We start from the raw sequence: 19,774 nt of genomic DNA on the forward strand, positions 1-19,774 counted from the left end.
GATTATGGGAAACCAGGTCAAAGGCTTTTTTGAAGTCAAGATATATGACATCAATCTCTTCTCCCTTGTCCAGGTGATAGGTCACCTGGTCGTAGAAGGAAATGAGATTGGTCAAGCAAGACCTACCCGCAACAAACCCATGCTGGCTATCCCTCAGGATATTGCTGTCAGCTAGTCTGTTAAGGATGGCCTCTTTAATAATCTTTTCCAAGACCTTCCCCAGGATAGAAGTCAGGCTGATGGGCCTGTAATTTGCTGGATCTACTTTCCTCCCTTTCTTGAAGACTGGCACAACATTGGCCTTCTTCCAGTCTTCGGGCACTTCACCAGAGCGCCAAGAGCTCTTGAAGATCTGTGCCAGGGGCTGAGCTACGATGCTCGCCAGCTCCTTGAGCACCCTGGGGTGTAACCCGTCCGGGCCGGCTGACTTGAAGGTATCCAGCCTCTCAAGGTGTTCCTTCACGGGGTCAGCTTCAATGGAGGGCAAGGACTCGCCCTCACCCAGACCTCCCTGTCCCATAATGGGCAGGGGCGTCCCATGGGACTGATGAAAAGCGGATGCAAAGTACCCATTTAACAGGTTGTCATAGAACTGTGGAGTCATAGAAAATTAAATTTGAAAATTAAGGGACCTCAGGAGGTCACATCTCTTCCACCCCCTGCTCAGAGCAGGACCAGCCCCAACTACATCATCCCAGACAAGGCTTTGTCTAGTTGGGGTTTCAAAACCTCCAAGGTTCAAGACTCCACCACTCTGGGGAGCCTGTCTTAGTGTTTCACCACCTTCCTAGTGAGAAAGTTTTTCCTAATATCCAACCTCAACTTCCCTTGCTGCAGCTGGAGCCCATTGCTCCTTGTCCTGTCATCTGCCCTGACTGAGACCAGTCCAGCTCCATCCTCTTTGCAGCCCCCCTGCAGGGAGGTGAAGGCTGCTCTTCAGTCCCGCCTCTTGTCTTCTCTTCTCCAGACTAAACCAGCCCAGTTCCCTCAGCCACTCCTCACCAGTCATGTCCCCCAGTCCCACAACCATTTTCTTTGCCCTCTGCTGGACTCTCTCCAGTGTGTCCACATCCTTTCTGTAGTAGGGGGCCCAAAACTGGACACAGCCTTACCTCGTTGCTGGACATTGTTGAGTTCGAGCGGGACGGGCAACGAGTCCTGAAAGGGAAGCACCTCTAATTAGCCCAGATCAGCCTGGCAGAGGAAAGGGGCAGCGCAGAGCCCCCAAAATGGGATAGATGGATGCGCTTTGGTGCTGACTGAGGCATGAAGCCAAGGGGAGATGGTGGGGATGTGAGAACAGTTCACGACAGGTGCAAGGAAGGGAGTACAAATATAAGCAGTGCCACACTGGGTCAGACCCATGGTCCATCCAGATCAGGGGTGGCCAACCCATGGCACGCATGCCACTGCACAGCATGTGAAAACTGCATGCGAGTAGAGGAAGGTACCGGGATGGAGGCAGGGGGGGCTTGAGACTCTGGCCATGCAGGGTTTGGGGTGGAGGAAAGGGCAGGATGCTGCTGCGAGAGACATCAGGTGTCATGACCAAGGGCCACCATATTCAAGGCTTTGGATCCTCGCTTGCCATATAAAATTGCCATCACTGCAGGGCCATGGAAAGATGAACCTGGGTCTCAGCTGGGGCACCTTTCAGTGGGGAAACCATTAGATAAGCCTGCAGGAAAGAGGGGTGGAGGCTTAGTCCATGGCATGCCTGCCAAAACCATTAATTACCACTGATTGAGCCCAGCACCCCATCTCTGACACTGGCAGCAGACATCTTAGAGAGAGAGCAGATGAACAGGGTGTATCTAGAGCGATGCATCCCCGTCCGACCCTCCCTGGTCTCCACCAGCGTTGGTGTAGGGATGTCCAACTGGTTTGCCAAACACCTCTCAATAGGGGTGGATCCCTTTAGACCAGGGATCCTCAACCAGGGTGCAGCCACACCCTGGGGTGCCTTGAGATCCTGCCAAGGGTGCTGCAGGGTACCGCGCCATGTTCACACTGTTCGGCACACAACAAGATACACCCGGAAACCTCCAACTGGAGCAGACAGATGTCCCCACCCCATTAGTAATGGCTCCACAGAAGCGATGCTCAAACTTCCAGCCCCACGGCCCGGAGAAGTGGTGCACGGTGAGTTTGGGCCCATGGGTTCAGAAATTTGGCAGCAGGGGAATGGCAATTCACACCACCATCAGGGTTCTGGACCTATCGGGGGACCCTCAGGCTGGATGACATGGCCTCGCAGGCTGGATCCAGCCCACTGAGCGCTCCTGGTCTAAAGGATACTCGGTGAAGGCCAGTGCTGGGACTGCACTCCCTACGGGAGAAGCACAATACAGGCACCTGGATGGGTGCAATGATCTAAGAGGCCTCTTGCGATTTCCCCAGTGCCATAAGCCTGATTGCAACTTGCTGGGAATGGACATGACTATGGCACTGAGCGCCGGAGATGATGCTGCCCTTGCTAGCACCCCTCTCCCCCTACAAAAATCGCAGGGCTACGGCCCAGTTTGGAGTTGGACGTCAAGCCCATCTGCATGGAATTGAGGAGGGAGAGGAAATCCCAGCGCCGCGCCTCGGGCAGGGGGTTGGACTGGATGACTTCTCAAAGTCCTCTCCAGCCCCACTCCTCTCTGACTCTTCCCAGTTATCCCATCTCCCCCCTACATCTGTTCCCTGTAGATGCTGGTTTGTTCCACCCCAGGATCCCATTCGCAATTAAAGACATCAGCTGCACCTGAATGAGAACCTAACCAGCCTGGAAATGCAGCATTTATTAACAGCCAAGGCCTTTGAGGAATGGAGCTGGAAACTAAGCCAGCCACGAGGGAGCTCGTTGGCATGCATGCAAAGCAAGGCAAATTGCACAGTGGGGCAAACAGAGCCTCGGGCAATGAAGACAGGTTTCACAGCTTGTACCAGAGCATGAAAGAGCTGCCGAAAGAGGAGAATTAGTCCAAAGGACATGGGAGCCTGTGAGATCACACATGCAGCTTCTGGGAAAGAGGAGAGATGGTGCCAAAGGGGTCTGGGGCAATCAGGACCCTCTGGGGGTTCAGGCCCATCAGGCAGGAGGTTGTTTCCTTCTCCTCCCCCATGTCGTTACTGTTCAATGGGTCCCACTCGTGTCTTTAACGGGCATGACGAGAGCTCCAGGCAAGGCTGCCCACAGAAATGTAGGGGCTGGGGACCCATTCTTGAAACTCAGGGGAACATGGGCTGGAGGGTGCCAGCTGGGACATCAAGTCCAGCCCCCTGCGTTCACAGAGACCCAAGATATCCCCAAAGCCTTCACTGCAAACTCTCCTGCTGGAACGGGCTCCATCTTCATCCTTGGAGGTGATGAAGACCCGGGGAGACAAAGCCTTGACTGGGATGATGTAGGTGGGGCTGGTCCTGCTTGGAGCAGGGGGCTGGACTAGATGTGAGCTCCTTCCAACCCTCACTGTCTATTGCAAGGCACAACACCCAGTGCATCAGAAACACCCAAGGGCGGCATGGCAAGAGATCCCACATCAGATCCCATTGCAGCTTCACCTGCATGTCTGTCAAGAGCCCAGAAAACCTCCTTGTGTCTGTGTGCACTTCCCTTGAAGATCATGGCTGGGCGCGTAGCCAGGCAAGGAGGGCGTGTGGAGCAGCTCCAGCCGCAGGTTAAGTCATCTCCAGGTATCCAGAGAAGAGGGCAAGGGGATCACCCCCCAGAGCTAACACCGAGGTGCCTCTATGGCCCGCGGACCTTGTGTACCTCACCCAGCCCCTCCTAGCCCAACGAATGGCCAAAGCATGCTGGGGAAGCAGAGCTCCCTAACCCACCGAACCCAGATGAGAGCGGGGCAGGAGGTGCAGCTCCAAGCACGCAGGGCTCAATGCTCTTTCAAAGCCATCTGCTGGGTGCCTCAGTCCTAGAAAGCCAGGGCTCCCCATGCCAAGCTGAGACACTGCAACAAAATAAATTGCTCTGACCAAGCCAGATAACAAGGGCAGGACCTTCGGGGTAAGGACTGCCATTACCCCGGGTGCATCAGGCAGGCAGTGAGCTGGCTCCGGTCAACGTGAGCTTAGATCCTGACATGCCCATAGCTCTGCACTTTGCATTCAGGACAGAGGCTGCTCTTACAAGCCTGCGGTACGTCGGACGGTGCATGTGGCGGAGAGACCACCCGAGCCAAGCCGTGCATGTAGGAGCTGACCTGCCTCCCTCCATCCTCCCTTGGACCAGCCTGGGAGGGACCTTACTTTCTGCTGGGACAAAGGAGGAAAGAGATGTTCCCTGCTTTGCTCCTGATCCGAGAGCTGGCACCAATTCCCAGCCCTCCTTGGGACTGATGCCAGGAGCTGGTCGAGACCCCCACAGGGCAGCTGTGATGGGCTGTATGTGCCTTGATTTAGGTAAACAGCCTTACCGCCCGTCTCCATCAATAACACGGAGCACAACAGTCAAGGACCTTGCAACCCAAGGCCAGGCAGGGAGGGAGCTGGGATTTAAACATATTCCCCCTCCCAATGCAACAACCTTGGAATGGTAACTCCGGAGTTGCTGCCTCTTAGACTCAGGAAAGAAGGGTTTTGCCCTGAAGTGCCTAGTGACTATTTAGAGCTGCCGTTCGAGGTTAATGAAGTTATTTGTATTGATGATGCTCTTGCAGAAGAGCTACTGAAAGACCTCAGGAAGCCCTTGAAGAGCGTTTCAGTGGGGGGATGCATGTCCCAGGCATTGTCTGCCCCATTATCCATGAGGACAGGCGGCTGACAGCGAGAACATCAGGGCAGGACATGGATGCAAGCCAACACACTGCTGTCTGCCTACATCCAAAGCGAGCCCAAAATATTACCCCCAAGAGTGGGGTGAATGCAGATGCTCTTCATTTTCCTAGCGTGCTGACTCTGAAGCCTACTGTTGGCAACGTACGTTCCAGCATTAAATGAGCATCGTGTAAATCCAGATGTCTCACCAGAGCTTCCAGCTCCTGACTGGTGGGTGAGGGCAGCAGGGAGAAGAGGAAGGTGGGAAAGAGGGTGAAGGAGATGGAGGAAGTCGCCAGCACCAGCACTTAAGTGACTTTCATACTTAGGACGTCCAGCCAGGGGACACAAGAGGGAGCAGCATTACCATGTCTCTTCTTCCTCCGTGCCTGTCTGCTCATCCTTTGGCTTGCAAGTGGGAAGCTTTGGCTACAAAGAAGGCCATCTACTGATGCAACCTGAGGGACTAGTCTCAGGAAAGTCAGGACTGGATCCCCTGCCTTTGCTGCCCGTGAAGTTGAAGTTGCCCCCAGACCCCTCCCTATGCAGCCACATGTCCAGACCTACCTCCTTCTTGATGGACCGCACCATGGTCTTGAACGTCCTGGCCAGGTCCTCCTCCAGCTCGGCCTCGGCCACCCCCTGAGAGGGAAATAAAAACCCAGCAGCTTTAAAGTCAACCAGTGCAAACAAGATTCCCAATGGGCCTCTGTGGAGAGAGGTCTTCTCGGTGCCAGGCATCAGTGGGGTAACATGGAGCCATCTTAGTCTAAGAAGCCTACAGATCAGGGCTTTGGGGAATGGATTATGGAGCTGCTGAATCTCTGGGTCACCTGGTGAGACCTGGCCCGTATTGCCAGGGACAGCTGGCTGTGCAGTGATTGGCTAAAACAGGCACATGACACAGGTTAGGGAGGATGGAGACAGCGTGGAAGATGGTGTTCCTCCAACCCGATCAGGGATCAGACGCATGAGATGCTTACTCTGGAGTAAACTGACTGCTACCTAATAAGAGTGAGGCAGACACGCATGCAAACACGCTTTACTATGGAGCAAATCACTCGAATCCAGGATCAAACTACCTGAGTAACACACACTGGGTGTGTCTACACGTGCATTTAAGAGCGCCTAAATTTAATGAGCATTAGCCTAATGCACATTAAGCGGGTTTAGGCAGGCACCTACATGTGCAGGTGCTAAAGCACATTAACGTTGCGTGTGGACTGACTTGAGACTCAAGTTGGTCCCAAGTCAGTCCCCACGCACATTGTTAATGCACTTTAACAGGTCTACATGTGCATTAATGCGCTTTAACTATCTGCGCCTAAATTTGATCCCTGCATTTGCAGGGATCAAATTTAAGTGCAAATAGCTTAAATCTGCCATTTTTAATGTGCATTAGGGCACACATATGTAGACACACGCCCTTAATCTGAATTAATTTAGGCTAACGCACATTAAAGCATCACATGTAGACGTGCTCAGTAGCTTCCATACCACGTGTCCGTGTTTTATCCTGGGACAGCTGTTTGCTCAATGCAAAATGGCTAACTCCCCCCTTAGTGGCTAGGTGCTATACTCGCACCTATAGTGGGCATCTAACTTGGGAGATACTGCTCATGTGTCTGCTCCTTACTCTGGAATCAATTTACTAGGGATTAAAATCCAGGGTAAATTCCTTTGTAGTAATGGGTTTGTGTGCCCTTAGAGGATCCATATCCCAGGCTGAGAGGGTGGTTCAATTCTGCTACCGCCCTCCTCTGTGTTTCCGCAGCTCCCTGACCCAAGATCTCCACCGTGCAGCATGGCAATACATCCCTGATATAGAGTTAAACCAAGGTGGAGAGAGAAGTTAAGCCATACCAAACAACCCAGGAGTCCTGGCTCCTAGTCATCTGCTGTAACCCTGAAAGGAGAAGGAGAGTGGCAGCGAAGGAGCCAGGCAGGGAAGCAGTCTGGTAGCACATGTACCCACCCTCGAGGACTGAGCCTCAATCGTATCACAGAGAGGCACTGAGCAGAGCAATGCAAACACCTCTGGCAGCTGCAATCTTACACTCATAGGGCTGGAAAGGGCTGTGAAAGTCTCCTGGTCCAAGCTCACCCTGGCTCCTATCCATCACCTAACGCCATCCACCCACCTTGTCCCAACCTCCTCCGGAAGTCAGTCCCAGACCCAGGGGACTGCCTGTCTGAGCCGGCTCTTGGTTGGGCAGACCCCCAATGCAATATATCTAATGGCTCTGGCCCTTCGGCTCCGCTTTTGAGGTCTCAAGCCATCAGCGAAAACAAGGCGCCAATTCCACGAGCAATTTGTTTGGGAAGAAGCCGAATGCTCGCAGGAGAAAAGAGAAGGAAAAGATGAATTAGTTCAGCACTGGGCAATTATCTTGCTGCATTGAGCTGCTCCACTGGCGCTGACAACGTACCAGGCCAGCAGACACCAGCTTCGAGCCACAAGGTCTCTCTCCCAGCAAGCCCAGTGGGAATACTGGGATGTGCAGTGGTTCGAAGATGGGGGGGAAGAAGGATTTACAGGGATGGAGGGAGGGTTTCTCTCTCCTCCTGTCCATGCTGGGCAGACCCAAGGAGCCCTGGGCATTTGGCAAGGTGAAAACAAGGCTGGATCCCACAACTCAAAAAAAGATATGGAAGAACTAGAGAAGGTCCAGAGAAGGGCAAAAAAGATGATTATCCATACGGAGGTGGCTTCTATATGAGGAGAGGCTGAAGAGGCCAGGCCTGTTCAGTGTAGAAAAGAGATGCTTGAGGGGGGACCGGAGAAGGGTTTACAACATACTAAATGGTGAAGAAAAATTCAAGAGGGGTGTATTATTGACTGTCTCTTACCATGCAAGAACTAGGGAGTCACAAAATGAAACAAGTAGGCAGTCAGTTTAAAACCAACACGAGGAAGTCCTTTCCCCCAGCGTGTCATTAAAGCGGGGGCTCGCACTCGTGTGTGCAAGGGGGTCTGGCATAGAGCCAAGGGCTCAGAAGAAAGGGGCTTCAGCCCTGCCACCAAGGCAGCGCTGCTTTTCAGCAACGCCGTGCAGGGCTGGGGCACCTCTCACCCTGCCGGAGACTGGCCCCTTCCCCAATGCACCAACACTGAGGGCTCAGACTGCAAGCACCTGAATAACCCCACCGAGGTAGGGCCTGCCAGGAGGTCCGTTTGGCTCTGCACAACACAACCGCTCGTCAGCGCAGAGCGTGGATAAATAGCAAGCGACAGGCTCTAACGCTCCAGCTGTTCGGAAGTGAGCGGCATGCGAGCAGCCTGCGTACCACGGCGCGGCGCAGGGAGATCAATCTTGCCCGTCACGCGTGCTCAGGGCCTTAAGGATGGCTGCAGCACGTGCCAGGCATAGGGGACGTGGCCCGGGGGGTGGCCTGCGTGGCTACTTCAGCACCTCCTGCAAGGGGCATTGTGAACTGCAAGCTTTGGTGGGGGAAATGCCTCCATGCCGCGATAGGAAAGCAGGGTGCTATCCTCACGTTTTTAGCCAGGGAAACCAAGGCACGAAGAGGTTGAGGACCTTGCCCAAGTGAGGGAGCAGAGACCGACCACATTGCTTTAGAGGAACATACTTGCCACTTTTGAGCATGCATCAGTGGAGGTATTCCCTGTTACATCTGTCACAGCTTCAGTGATTTACCCCCAAAATGAAATGCATCGTAATTCACTGCAGTTTGGCTTCCATGTAACACGGGAAAGAGAGGACAGATGAAACCATTTGGGCGGTATGCGCATCGCCGCCTTTGAAGCAGTAGGATGGTTTCATGTGTTTTCGCACCTGGATTTAGCAGCAGAGCCCGGGACCAAACCCAAGAGCCCTGGCTCCCTATCCCAGCAACCACTGGCAAACCACACTCCAAGAAATGCTGGGAAATAGTGATTTTTCCTGCAGTCGCTGGGAGCTGGAAGGAATGAGGAGCTGCAAGAGCCTGGAACAAGGCAGGGAAGGAGCTTAAATGCTTCTTTAGGGACACCCCAGGGAGATGGGGAGTAAGGATCCACCCCCAGCAGGAGAGGGAGGTCCAGCATAGGAGAATGAGAGAGCCGGGCACTGCACCCAGGGATGCCAGGAGGGAACCCAGGCCTGCGAAGCAGGTACAAGGAGAGAGAAGACAGACCAGGAGAATCACAGAATCATAGAAAATGAGGGTTGCAGGGACCTCAGGAAGTCACATCTAGTCCAACCCCCTGCTCCAAGCAGGACCAGCCCCAACTGCATCATCCCAGACAAGGCTTTGTCTACCCGGGTCTTCAACACCTCCAAGGATGGAGACTGCACCACCTCTCTGGGAAGCCTCGTCCAGTGCTTCACCACCCTCCTCGTGGGAAAGTTTTTCCTAATATCCAACCTCAACTTCCCTTGCTGCAGCTTGAGCCCATTGCTCCTTGTCCTGTCATCTGCCCCCACTGAGACCAGCCCAGCTCCATCCTCTTTGCAGCCCCCCTGCAGGGAGGTGAAGGCTGCTATTCAATCCCCCTCGGTCTTCTCTTCTGCAGACTCAATCAGCCCAGTTCCCTCAGCCTCTTCTCACCAGTCCTGTCCCCCAGCCCCACAGCCATTTTCATTGCCCTCCACTGGACTCTCTCCAATGTGTCCACATCCTTTCTGTAGTGGGGGGGCCCACAGCTGGACACAGGACTCCAGATGTGGCCTCCCCAGTGCTGAATAGAGGGGAAGCATCACTGTCCTCCATCTGCTGACATCACTCCTACCAATGCAGCCCAGGATGCCCTTAGCTATCTTCAATGAAGGGAGATGAAGAATCAGCCCCAAGGGAACGGGAGTGACCAGCTTCAACCCAAAGAGCAAAGCACCGGATCAAAGGGAGATGTTCACAGAGCGATGCTTTCTGGGCCCAGCCTGTCTGTGTCAGTGATTAGAGAGGCACTTAGTTGTGTTAGGCTGAAGCCAGGCAGAAGGCAGGGTAGAAGTGCACCTTATATCCTGAATCAGTGATGCATAAGCTTTTCTGAGCCACAGGCCCCTCCATCAGATGCTCTGATATAGCATTGCTGCAGGCAAGACAGCCCTAGAGACTGAAATTGTTCCTTCCCCCTCTGCTTCCCGCACATCGTCCCACCAACACAACTCCCACCATGGTCCAGATTCAAGCCCTCGCAGGCTTCAGGTCTCATCCCAGCATGCACGCTGCAACACCACCGCATGATTCAGTCTGATGGGTGCACTGTAGGCAAATCTTGGGAGGGGAACAGCTGGGGTGCACGAAGCCCAACCAACACACCGCTTTGTGTCGGAAGACCCGACCATTTCCATCTCTCTGCCTGGACACCGTGCTACCATGCACTTCCCATTAGCAACCAATTATTAATAATTCGCTGCCCAGTCCAGTGATGAAGAACAGGTGGCCAGTCCGGAGCCGTGACATGCCAAGGCCTGCTCACATCTGTGCAACCCCAGGTGGGTTTATGGCAAGTGTGTGGACACAGCTTGACACTGATGCTAAAGACTGTTGATCTGCAAATGCCCACAGGGACCCAAACACATTCACAGGACAGGCAGAGCGGTGCCAGCAAAAGCTCCAACAGAACACACTTCAGCAGTTTCTATCACTACCAAGTCTTATGCCAACTCCCCATGGGACAAATGCAGACTTGGTCCACTGTATAGATCCCAGCTCACTAGGAAACTAAGCAGAAAGCTCAAAACAATTGATTAAGCACATGCTGCAACTCCACTATTAGGCTTTTGACTCAAAACTCAGGCAAGGCAGGCAGGATGGGGCCACCAAGCCACAGCTGGCCAGCAGATGATGGGGAAAAAAAGTGCTTTCCATACAAAATGCAATCGGTATCCCTGTTTCTTTTAGAAATGGGTAAACTGAGGCAACTGTGACCTGACTAAGCCAAGACAACAGGGCAAGTCTGTGCCAGACCAGGAATGTAATGAGCGGTCTCAGAGCCCGTGAGGGAGGGCAGGCAGTGCTGGTACCCCCGTTACAATCAGGGAAGGAGGTCATTTGTCTATGGGGGATTCGGGGGTCAAACGGGAAAGCAGAGCATGGATGAAGGCAGGATTCTCAGCCAGGAGGCTGCAGCATCTGGGGGTGCAACGAAATCCCCTGAAGGATGCAATGGGATGCTGAACACTACCAGCACTGTTAGGTGTACAGACACCTGTACATGATTCACAAAGTAAATCCAGAGATTTCCCATAGGAATCTACCATGCCCAAACCCTCCTGTCCTGCTCGGGGCTGGCCAGGGCCTTTGCAACAGCAAAATTGCACTAGAATTTTTCTGCAGTCAAAAAAAAAAAAAAAGAGTGGAAGCTCAGAGCTGGCATTTTTGCAGAGGTGCCTTGAGTCCAACAAGGTTGAAAAACCACTAGACATGGGTCTTGCACATGCCAGGCCATTAGTGCCAGGTTACACTATTCTACTTCTTCATTTATCCCACGATGGAAGGTATTATAGTAGAGGCAAGAAGCGTGCAACAGACGTGGGCAAACAGCTGTCTAGCTGACCCCTAGCTGTGTTTGGAGCTATGCTATGCTCCAAACAGTATTTGTGCTTCTCATGTTCGGCCTCCTGTCTCCAGAAAGCAGAGACGTACTCTGGCATGGTCCTGTGCTCTGTCCCCAGGCCACGAGAGCATCGCTTCGGCTGAAAATCAAGCATCCTTGCACTGCGTTCTCCATATGCCCCCTGTCAAAAGCAGTTCATTCTGCTCCCACCAGCGGGAATTAGAGGGTGCCTTGGGCCGGCCTGACACGGAGCGAGGGACCTTAAGGAGCACACGGCCCTCCGCGAGGACCCCGCCGTGACACTATGCTATGCTCCAAACAGTATTTGTGCTTCTCATGTTCGGCCTCCTGTCTCCAGAAAGCAGAGACGTACTCTGGCATGGTCCTGTGCTCTGTCCCCAGGCCACGAGAGCATCGCTTCGGCTGAAAATCAAGCATCCTTGCACTGCGTTCTCCATATGCCCCCTGTCAAAAGCAGTTCATTCTGCTCCCACCAGCGGGCCGTGACTAAGTGCAGCTCCAAACACAGTATTTGTGCTTCTCGTGTACTCCCTCCTAGGGTCTAAAAGACATGGAGACCCTCAACCAACTCAGCCCGACTGGTCGCCCCTGCTGCGAGGTGCAATGATTTGTACAGCCACACTTGCAAAGAGGTGACTGAGTAAGAGCACAGTCCCCATCCCTGCCTGGTCAGACCTGTTCACAGCCCCACACTGAAGACCAGGGGCTAGATAATGCTTACCATGGTGCGGTGCACCTGCCCTTGTTGAAGTCTGGCCTAGCAGCCAGGAAATAAATGCAACACATTTGTCATGGGCATCATAACGTACATGTCATGACTGCCACAACAGGGTGCCTACCAGCTGCACTGGACCAGAAGATGGATGAGGGCATAGAAAAACCTTAGCAAGACAATCCTTGCTTAGCCCAGCCTGCATTTGCTCCTCTGTCACAGCCTCTCAAGCTTTCCAGGCCTTGCCTGCGCTCCAAAAGGCCATCAAAACCCTTTCCTAGCCTCTTGGCCTTGTCACCATCACAGTCCATGCCGGTCACCTCCATTTGTGACCGCTGCCTATGTCCAAGACTGTTGCTGCATATACACAACCCCCCTTAAAACCCAGTGATGCTTTGTAAGCTGTAATGCCTGCATAGCACGTTCCAGCAAAAGCCCCAATGGCTTCAGAAGTGATAGCAAGAACTAGCTACTTGGGAGGGTCTCCAAAAGCTCACGAGCAAGCTCCTGAATTCAGGATCCTTGAGGAAGCCCTGTGGCTTCTTCCATTATTAGATGATGATCCTTGGGGCCAGTCCTCTTCTATTGGAGTCCTCTGTTGGAGGCAGCCTACCAGCCAGTATAAGCCCCAGCATCAGTGGTAAACTGTAAATCAAGGCATGGGCATTTCCAATGGAGACGCCCATAAACATTGCACCGTGCAAGCAGGTCCTCACCTTTCTGCTCCACCCACGAGACTAGAAGTTGGGTCTTCAGCTGGCGTAAAATCTTCATGCCATTCACATCACCAAACTCCGTTACTTTAACACAGCTTCCGTTCACCAAACTTTTAAAACTATTTTCTTAAATTAAAAATTAGGACTGCCCCCCTCTGCAAACCTCCAACCACCTGGTACGGTCAGAGAAATGAATAGAGCCCAACCAGCACACTTGGCAGAAGAATCATTTGTCTGTACTCACCGGCTTCTGGAAAAAGAGCTGGTAATCAAAGACTGGACGGGCTTTGATGGCCTCCATGATATCCACGTTGGGGTTTGCAGGTCTGTAGGGAGTGTTCAGCGAAGCCACGGCTCTGTAACGCAGGAAATAGGGATTGGGGCAGAGGCATCACAGACTTCACTCAGCCTGGGAATCTGCATGCTGGAGCTGGAGCAGCAGGTACATGCAGAGGAAAGCAGAGCAGAAGCAGGGAAAGGAGAAGCAGGTGTTTCTAGCTGTTGCACCTGAGCATCGTATCTGGAATTTATAACCCTTTTTTCTTAATTGAGGGGGGGGGGTAGGTTTGTCCTTTAAAAAGCCAGCAGAGCTGCCCTCTGTGCTGGGATGGCAGCAAGGAGCCGGGCAGTGAGTGAAGACTGCTGTGCGCATGGGGCACAGAGAGCACATGAGCTGGGCTCTCAGACGGGAGAAACACCAGAGCCAAGTTGGCCTAAACAGAGCAACACTCAATCGGCACATGGATGTGTCCAGGTCATTTCCTGTTGGGGGGTGCTGCTTCCCAGGGAGGGGGAGGACTGGAAGAAAGAGCCCCAGACCCAAACTGGTCACCAACAAAGCAAATCTGCTGCAAAGCGCATTGTACCAGCCCAGGACTCCAGTTGTTTCATCCCTCCAGGAGTATAAGCTATTTGTCTTCATCTGCAAGGGCACATTCTCACCTGGTCATCCCAGCACTAACTAAAGGTTAGCTCCTACCTACTTGTACTCAGCTGAGGGTCCCAGGCTCCATTATCCATGTGTTAGATTGCCAAAACTGTGCCCCTCTGGGACGGGAAGTCTTGTACCCCCAAACTGGGACAAAGGGAGATGACTTTGTCAGAATAAAGAGAGACTGCACTTGTCTCTTCTCAAGAGCATCACTTCACTGGCGAGCTAAACATGAGCGTGACTAGCATTCGGACCAGGCAATGGAAATGCAAAGACATACTATCACCTAGGAAGATGGGTGTAGGCCGGGCTCTTGCTCTGTTCTTTCACAGCTCAGGATTACGATTCCCCACTTCCCCCGGGTTTACAAATCGTTTCCATACAATCATTAATGACATGCATCTACCTACAACCTGATCGGGTCTATGGCAATGCAAGGGGTTGATCATAAAGACCTCCACACCTCAGCAAAGCAGGGAATTTAGGACAAGTTCTTAACAACTCTTGAACTAGGATGGCCTCAGAGGTTATTAGTTCAGCTACTGCTCTGAACAATGCTTGCTCTTCCTTATAGACATGGGTTTCAGTTGCTTTCTGTGAACCCCTAAATCAGTATTTACATCAGTAAAAACATGGACGCTGGCCTTGCAAACCTATTTCTCTACAAGGTTACCCAAAGTTAGTTCCAGTCTTTATATAATGGAGGATGTCTACAAGATGGAGGCACTTATGCCAAGGCCTCTAATATGTTCCTTACACCCTGCCCTCTCACCAAGCTGCCTGGTCCTTGCTTAGGACTCCCACATGCTGCAGTAACATCAGCAAGCCCTCAGCATCTACTACCGCCTTCCTCGCTTTCCCCTGCCAGCTCGGCAGGCAGCGCCCCCACCTCAGCAGGACCAGCCGTAGCCTCAAGAAAAACGTCTCTGACGCAGAGCGTTAATGGAGGGTCAGAAGTGGAAAGGAGCCCATTAGCGTATCCAGGAGAGATAGTAGAGCAGACGCGCAGGATAATGCAAAGAGGCAGCTTATTACAATGTTTGCACCATACTTATGCCTAAATAGCAAGCCTGCCTTCACAGCTGGCCAGCTTTCCCCAGCATCAGCATCACCTAGCACAGCTCTGCTCCAAAAAGCTGATGCTTAAAAGGGTGCTCAACCTTCCCTGGGTGTGGGCTGGAGGAGCGGGGTGCATCCAGTCCATGGGCTAGACATGGTGCACAAACCAACCCTACGTGCTGGATCTGGCCTGTGAACCATTAGATCCAGCTCAATGTGGCACACGGGGCCGTGTCGTTCAGCCTCCCCGGGGGTCCAAAAATTTAGCATCAGGGAAGCAGTGGATGCATTAATTATCTCCTGGAGTCAAGGCAATAAACACTGCTACTTCCCCTGTATCACCAACTTTTTGGACCCCTATCAGGCCAGAGGACTCTGCTCCACGGGCTGGATGCAGCTCGGGCATGTACTGGTCTAGAGGTCTAGCCAGGAGCAAGCAACGGACTGACATCAAATTCATCAAGTGGCACCAGACTAAATACATTTCTTTGTCAAAGAAACTAGTAGGACAGTATTCAGACAACGCTCATGCATTTCCTTAGCAAAGCAGTAGTTATTTAACAGGAAGCCACTCAGAGAGACAAAAAATCTGTGTCACTTCTGCACAGCCACCAGTCACCAAAATCCCTTTTATCCCTCGAGAGTCAGAACAACTGAGGCACGGGAAACAGGGGGGGGACAGAACTGGTGAGTAAGATGGCAAGAGTCATTTTTCAGGCTGAAAAAATGCATTTCAAATAATATTTTCAAAATTCAATGTTAGCTGGGCCAATGAGACTTAACCGAGCAAAAAACTGATCGTGATAGCCGGGACCTGGGACATTTCCTTAGCAATATGTTCCAAAATTATCCTGTTTCAGGAGCGATTAGGGGTGGACGGGGCAGGAACGGGGGTGGGTCAGAGAGCTCCTGAACTCCCTCCAAGGCTAATGACTAGGTGAGAGATCACAAAAAGACTTACTTCACTCGCTCCGGGTAGAAGAGAGACATGTTCCACACCACACTGCCACCCCAGTCGTGGCCAATGAACACGGCCTGGAAAATGCCCTGCAGAAAAACAGAGGACCTGTGAGTGGGTCGGCAGAGCAGAGCTGCGAGGTCTGTGCAGCCACCAAACACATGAAGCAGCCTCAGGAAGGTGCGCTGGAAGCCCCCTAGAAGCTGAGCCAAGGCGAGGGACACGGAGGAATGAATGGGGAAGGAGAAGTGGGGGTATTTTCTCAGTCAAAGGACAGGTGCTAAGCACCTTCTGGGCACCATTTCCCCCTGCTGCCCAGGGCTCTCCACAGACCCAGGGGTCTGGACAGCAAGGTGTGGGGGAAAGGGGTGCCCATCACTCCCCAACCCTGTGGAGATCAGCCATAGCTGTGTGTAATCTCTCTCTATATATTACCTACACACACACACAGGTTGGCTCCTCCTTGATAGCATATATTTTCATACATACATGTATGTATGTACTTATATGTATACATGTGCATCTGTGTACACACACACACTATATATAATCTGTGCACATTGCACACACAAATATATACACATGTGGGTGTATATATTACACACAAATACATATACATAGAATATGAGGGTTGGAAGGGACCTTAGGAGTCATGCAGGTATCAAATTGATGCCCAAGTCAGTGCAAGTCACCATCATCACTGTGCAGTACAGGTGTGCGTGTGTAGACGCGCACCTGTACTGTGCAGTACTTTTCAGTTAGTGCTCAGTAACTTAAATTACTGCACAGTAAATGTGCACGTGTAGACGTACCGAGTGTAAACCAATTTCCTGGTGACCTCTTAATTCTCTGAGCTCTAAATTTAGCGTATCAGGCTATTACAAATAATTTCCACTCACAACGCCTTGGCTTTATTCAGAGCCGGGGGCTACAACAGAGGGAACAAAGCGATCTTCTCACCCATTCATGGGCAGGCTGATGGCAGGGATGACAACTGCAGCTCAATTAGCTGCTCGCTTGAGTTTTGCTGCCTCTGAGAAAGGAAGTCAACAGCTCTGAGGGAGCTGGGAAGTCTCAAGGCAAGGACCTGATGCAGAAGAGACGCATGATGCGCTAGCCAGATACTGTGGCAAATAGCTCGGCAGGCCGGGTCCCAGCCCCGCATGGTTTGACTTGGTCTCTGGTTTCTTGCACATAGTACTTATTAAACCTAAGGAAGTGACTGGCAGGCATGACCAGAGAGCCTGCAATGTTAGTTGGCTGATTAGACCAGCTGCCAGAAGGAAAACATGCAGGGGTTTCGTGTCTGAAGTGTGCTAGGACAGTTTCATCTTTTATACACACTGGATAACAAAAGAAACTAATCAGATTCGAATGACTGTATAAGAAAACCAATTGCCAGCCACCACCCAGGGACCCATGGAGCTGTACCCTATTTCACCACTTTCACCAAGTTGAACCTCCCTTTAAACCTTCCTCTATTCCTGGGAGATGTGTCAATTAGTATATTCTCCAGGTGCAATTTTCAAAGGCCTCAAAAATCCCTTCTCATCACAGTTCTGGCAGCTCAACCCAGCCTGGTGCTAGCTTCCAGGAATGGGGAGGAAAGGGGTAACTTGATTGGAAGCGGAGACTTTATTAAAACTAAGGAAAGAGGCCTGCTAGAAGGTGAGGCCTCCAAGGTGTTGCTGAAACCTTAGCAAGACAGTGTCAGGGCACAGGGTCTATCCCCTGGTCTGTTCATGGCTATCACTGTAAAGCAGTCGTAATTAGCATGATTTATAAGTACAGGAGTTGGGAGAAGACCTATCTAGAGTCTCACACAGACATTCAGTTTCTCCTGGGAGAGTCACTGCTCTCCCAGGAGAAACCATGAGTGTACAGATGTTCAGGGTTTTTCTCCCAGAATAAAAATGGCCACTCCAGCAGACAAATAACCTGGGAGCAACCAGAGTTAAAGCACTCCCAGGAGAGTTTCTCCTGGGAGAGTGAATGTCTGTACATGCTGTGGCTTCCCTCAGAAGAGAAACACAACGTTTCTGCATCTGGGTCTGATCTCTGCACTGCCGCCACCTGTTGCGAGGCAGACTAAAGGGAGAGCGCAAAGCAGCATCAGCACTGCAAGCTCTCCCCTCTTTAAAGCCTCAGCATTTGCATATCTGTACGTGCAGCTCCAAGTAAGGTTTCTATACCAGGAGAGCAAGCCTGGGAGAATCTTCCCAGATTATCTGAATGTGTGCATGAAGCTTGGATAGTGCCTGCTTTCACTTGAGCCTTCTGACTATCTCCTATAGAGCTGTCCTCATCGAGGCCGCCCCTAGGTGGGTGCGAATCGGGGCAACCACCCCATGGTCAGTGCTGTATAGGACCCGTTGCGGCTGCCACGCACCGCTGCTGCCTTGAGCTGCCGACTTTGCCACCACTGCCGGCTCCAGCTGCTCGCCACCCCAGGATGTGCCACATTTTAGTGACCGTTTTCCCAGTGGCCATTTTCAAAGCTGGCATGGAAGTCACATGTCAGTGACCAGGTATGAAATAGACCCACCCTTGAACTGAATTGACATGATGGTCTTCATTTTTCTTCAAAAGGCAAGAGTCTGTTCTCTTACAGGTTAGCTGATCTCCTACGCAGGGCTTTAAACTAGGTTAATTGGGGGACAGGGATGCAGACAACAGAGAGAACCTAGGATCAATAAGCCACAAGCTATATGCTGGAACAGCCCACGTATGTACTAAGGGGCCGGATGGGCATCAGGACAAGGGGGCAACAAGGGCACGAATTGGGGGACTTAAATGTTAAAGACAACAAAAAGTCATTCTTCAGGTATATAGGGAGCAAAAAGAAGGTGCAGGGTAGCATAGGACCCCTACGGGACAAACTAGGGCAATTCGTGACAGATAGGGTGATTTCCGACCCTAACAACTATGAAAATATAGAGGGGACAAAGCTGAGCTCTTCAATGAATTTTTTGCTTCATTATTCCTGGATTCAGAGCAAGACAAATCTCCCAATTGAATCACAGACAGGCACAAAAGGGAAACCAGCCCACCAACCATTAGCACTGATTTAGTGAAGAGACACTTGGAGGGGCTGGATGTGTTCAAATCAGCGGGCCCGGGTGATCTTCATCCAAGGGTGCTGAAGGAATTGGCCAGCGTCATAGCAGAGCTGCTGGCACGGCTCTTCGAGCATTCATGGTGCTCAGGTCAGGTCCCAGAGGACTGGAAAAGGGCCAATGTGGCCCCTATTTTCAAGAAGGGGAGGAAGGAGGATCCGGGTAACTACAGACTGACTAATCTCACCTCTATCCTCAGGAAGACCTTTGAAAAAAATTAAGGATTACATTTGTGGGAGTCCAGAGGGGAAAGCAATGCTAAAGGGCAAACAGCATAGGTTCATAGCAAGTAGATTCTACCTGACTAACCTCATTTCTTTATATGACCAGGTCATAAAATGCTAAGACACAGGAATCATGGTGGAAGTCATCTACGTGGATTTTAAGAACGCCTTCGACACGGTATCTCATTATATTCACACAGATAAACTGAGTGGCTGGGACATAGATGATTACATAGTCAGGTGGGTGGCAAATTGGCTTAGGGGTTGCACCCAGAGAGCGGTGTGGATGGGCTGGTATCAACCTGGAGTCCCAGAAGGCTCGGTCCTTGGACCAGTGCTATTCAATGTCTTAATCGGTGACTTGGATAAGGGCGTGGAAAGCACTCTGCCCAGATTCGCAGATGATATCAAATTATGGGGTAAATTTAACACACTAGAGGATAGGGAACGAATCCAGGTGGATCTGGACAGGTTAGAAGAGTGGGTGGAACAGAACAGGATGAAGCTCAGTAAGGACAAGTGCAAGGTGCTGCACCTAGGGAGAAGGAATCACCAACACACTTACAGGCTGGGGGATGACCCTTTCAGCAGCACAGCAGTGGAAAGGGATCTCAGAGCCATTACTGACTCTAAGATGAACATGAGTCGTCAATGCGACGAAGCAATCAGTAAAGCTAATTGCACTTCATCGTGCACTAGCAGGTGCATGACAAACAGGTCCAGGGGGGTAATACTTCCCCTCTACGCAGTATTGGTCAAGCTCCAATTGGAGCACTG

The 19,774-nt window shown here is 51.8% G+C and overlaps 1 protein-coding gene across 1 annotated transcript in view; it reads right to left on the reverse strand.

The window, feature by feature from the left end:
• EPHX2 (epoxide hydrolase 2) overlaps window positions 1-19,774 on the reverse strand; it is a 66,073-nt gene that overhangs the window by 6,861 nt on the left and 39,438 nt on the right. The window contains exons 10-13 of the mRNA XM_025193676.1: window positions 15,661-15,746; window positions 12,954-13,065; window positions 5,326-5,400; window positions 1,113-1,158 (exon numbers count right to left, since the gene is read on the reverse strand). Of these exons, the coding sequence (XP_025049461.1) occupies window positions 1,113-1,158; window positions 5,326-5,400; window positions 12,954-13,065; window positions 15,661-15,746 (319 nt within the window). The remainder of the gene's footprint in view (window positions 1-1,112; window positions 1,159-5,325; window positions 5,401-12,953; window positions 13,066-15,660; window positions 15,747-19,774) is intronic.

The sequence above is a fragment of the Alligator sinensis genome, unplaced genomic scaffold (genome assembly GCF_000455745.1).
Source record: "Alligator sinensis unplaced genomic scaffold, ASM45574v1 scaffold1603_1, whole genome shotgun sequence".
In the NCBI taxonomy this organism is placed as follows: Eukaryota; Metazoa; Chordata; order Crocodylia; family Alligatoridae; genus Alligator; species Alligator sinensis.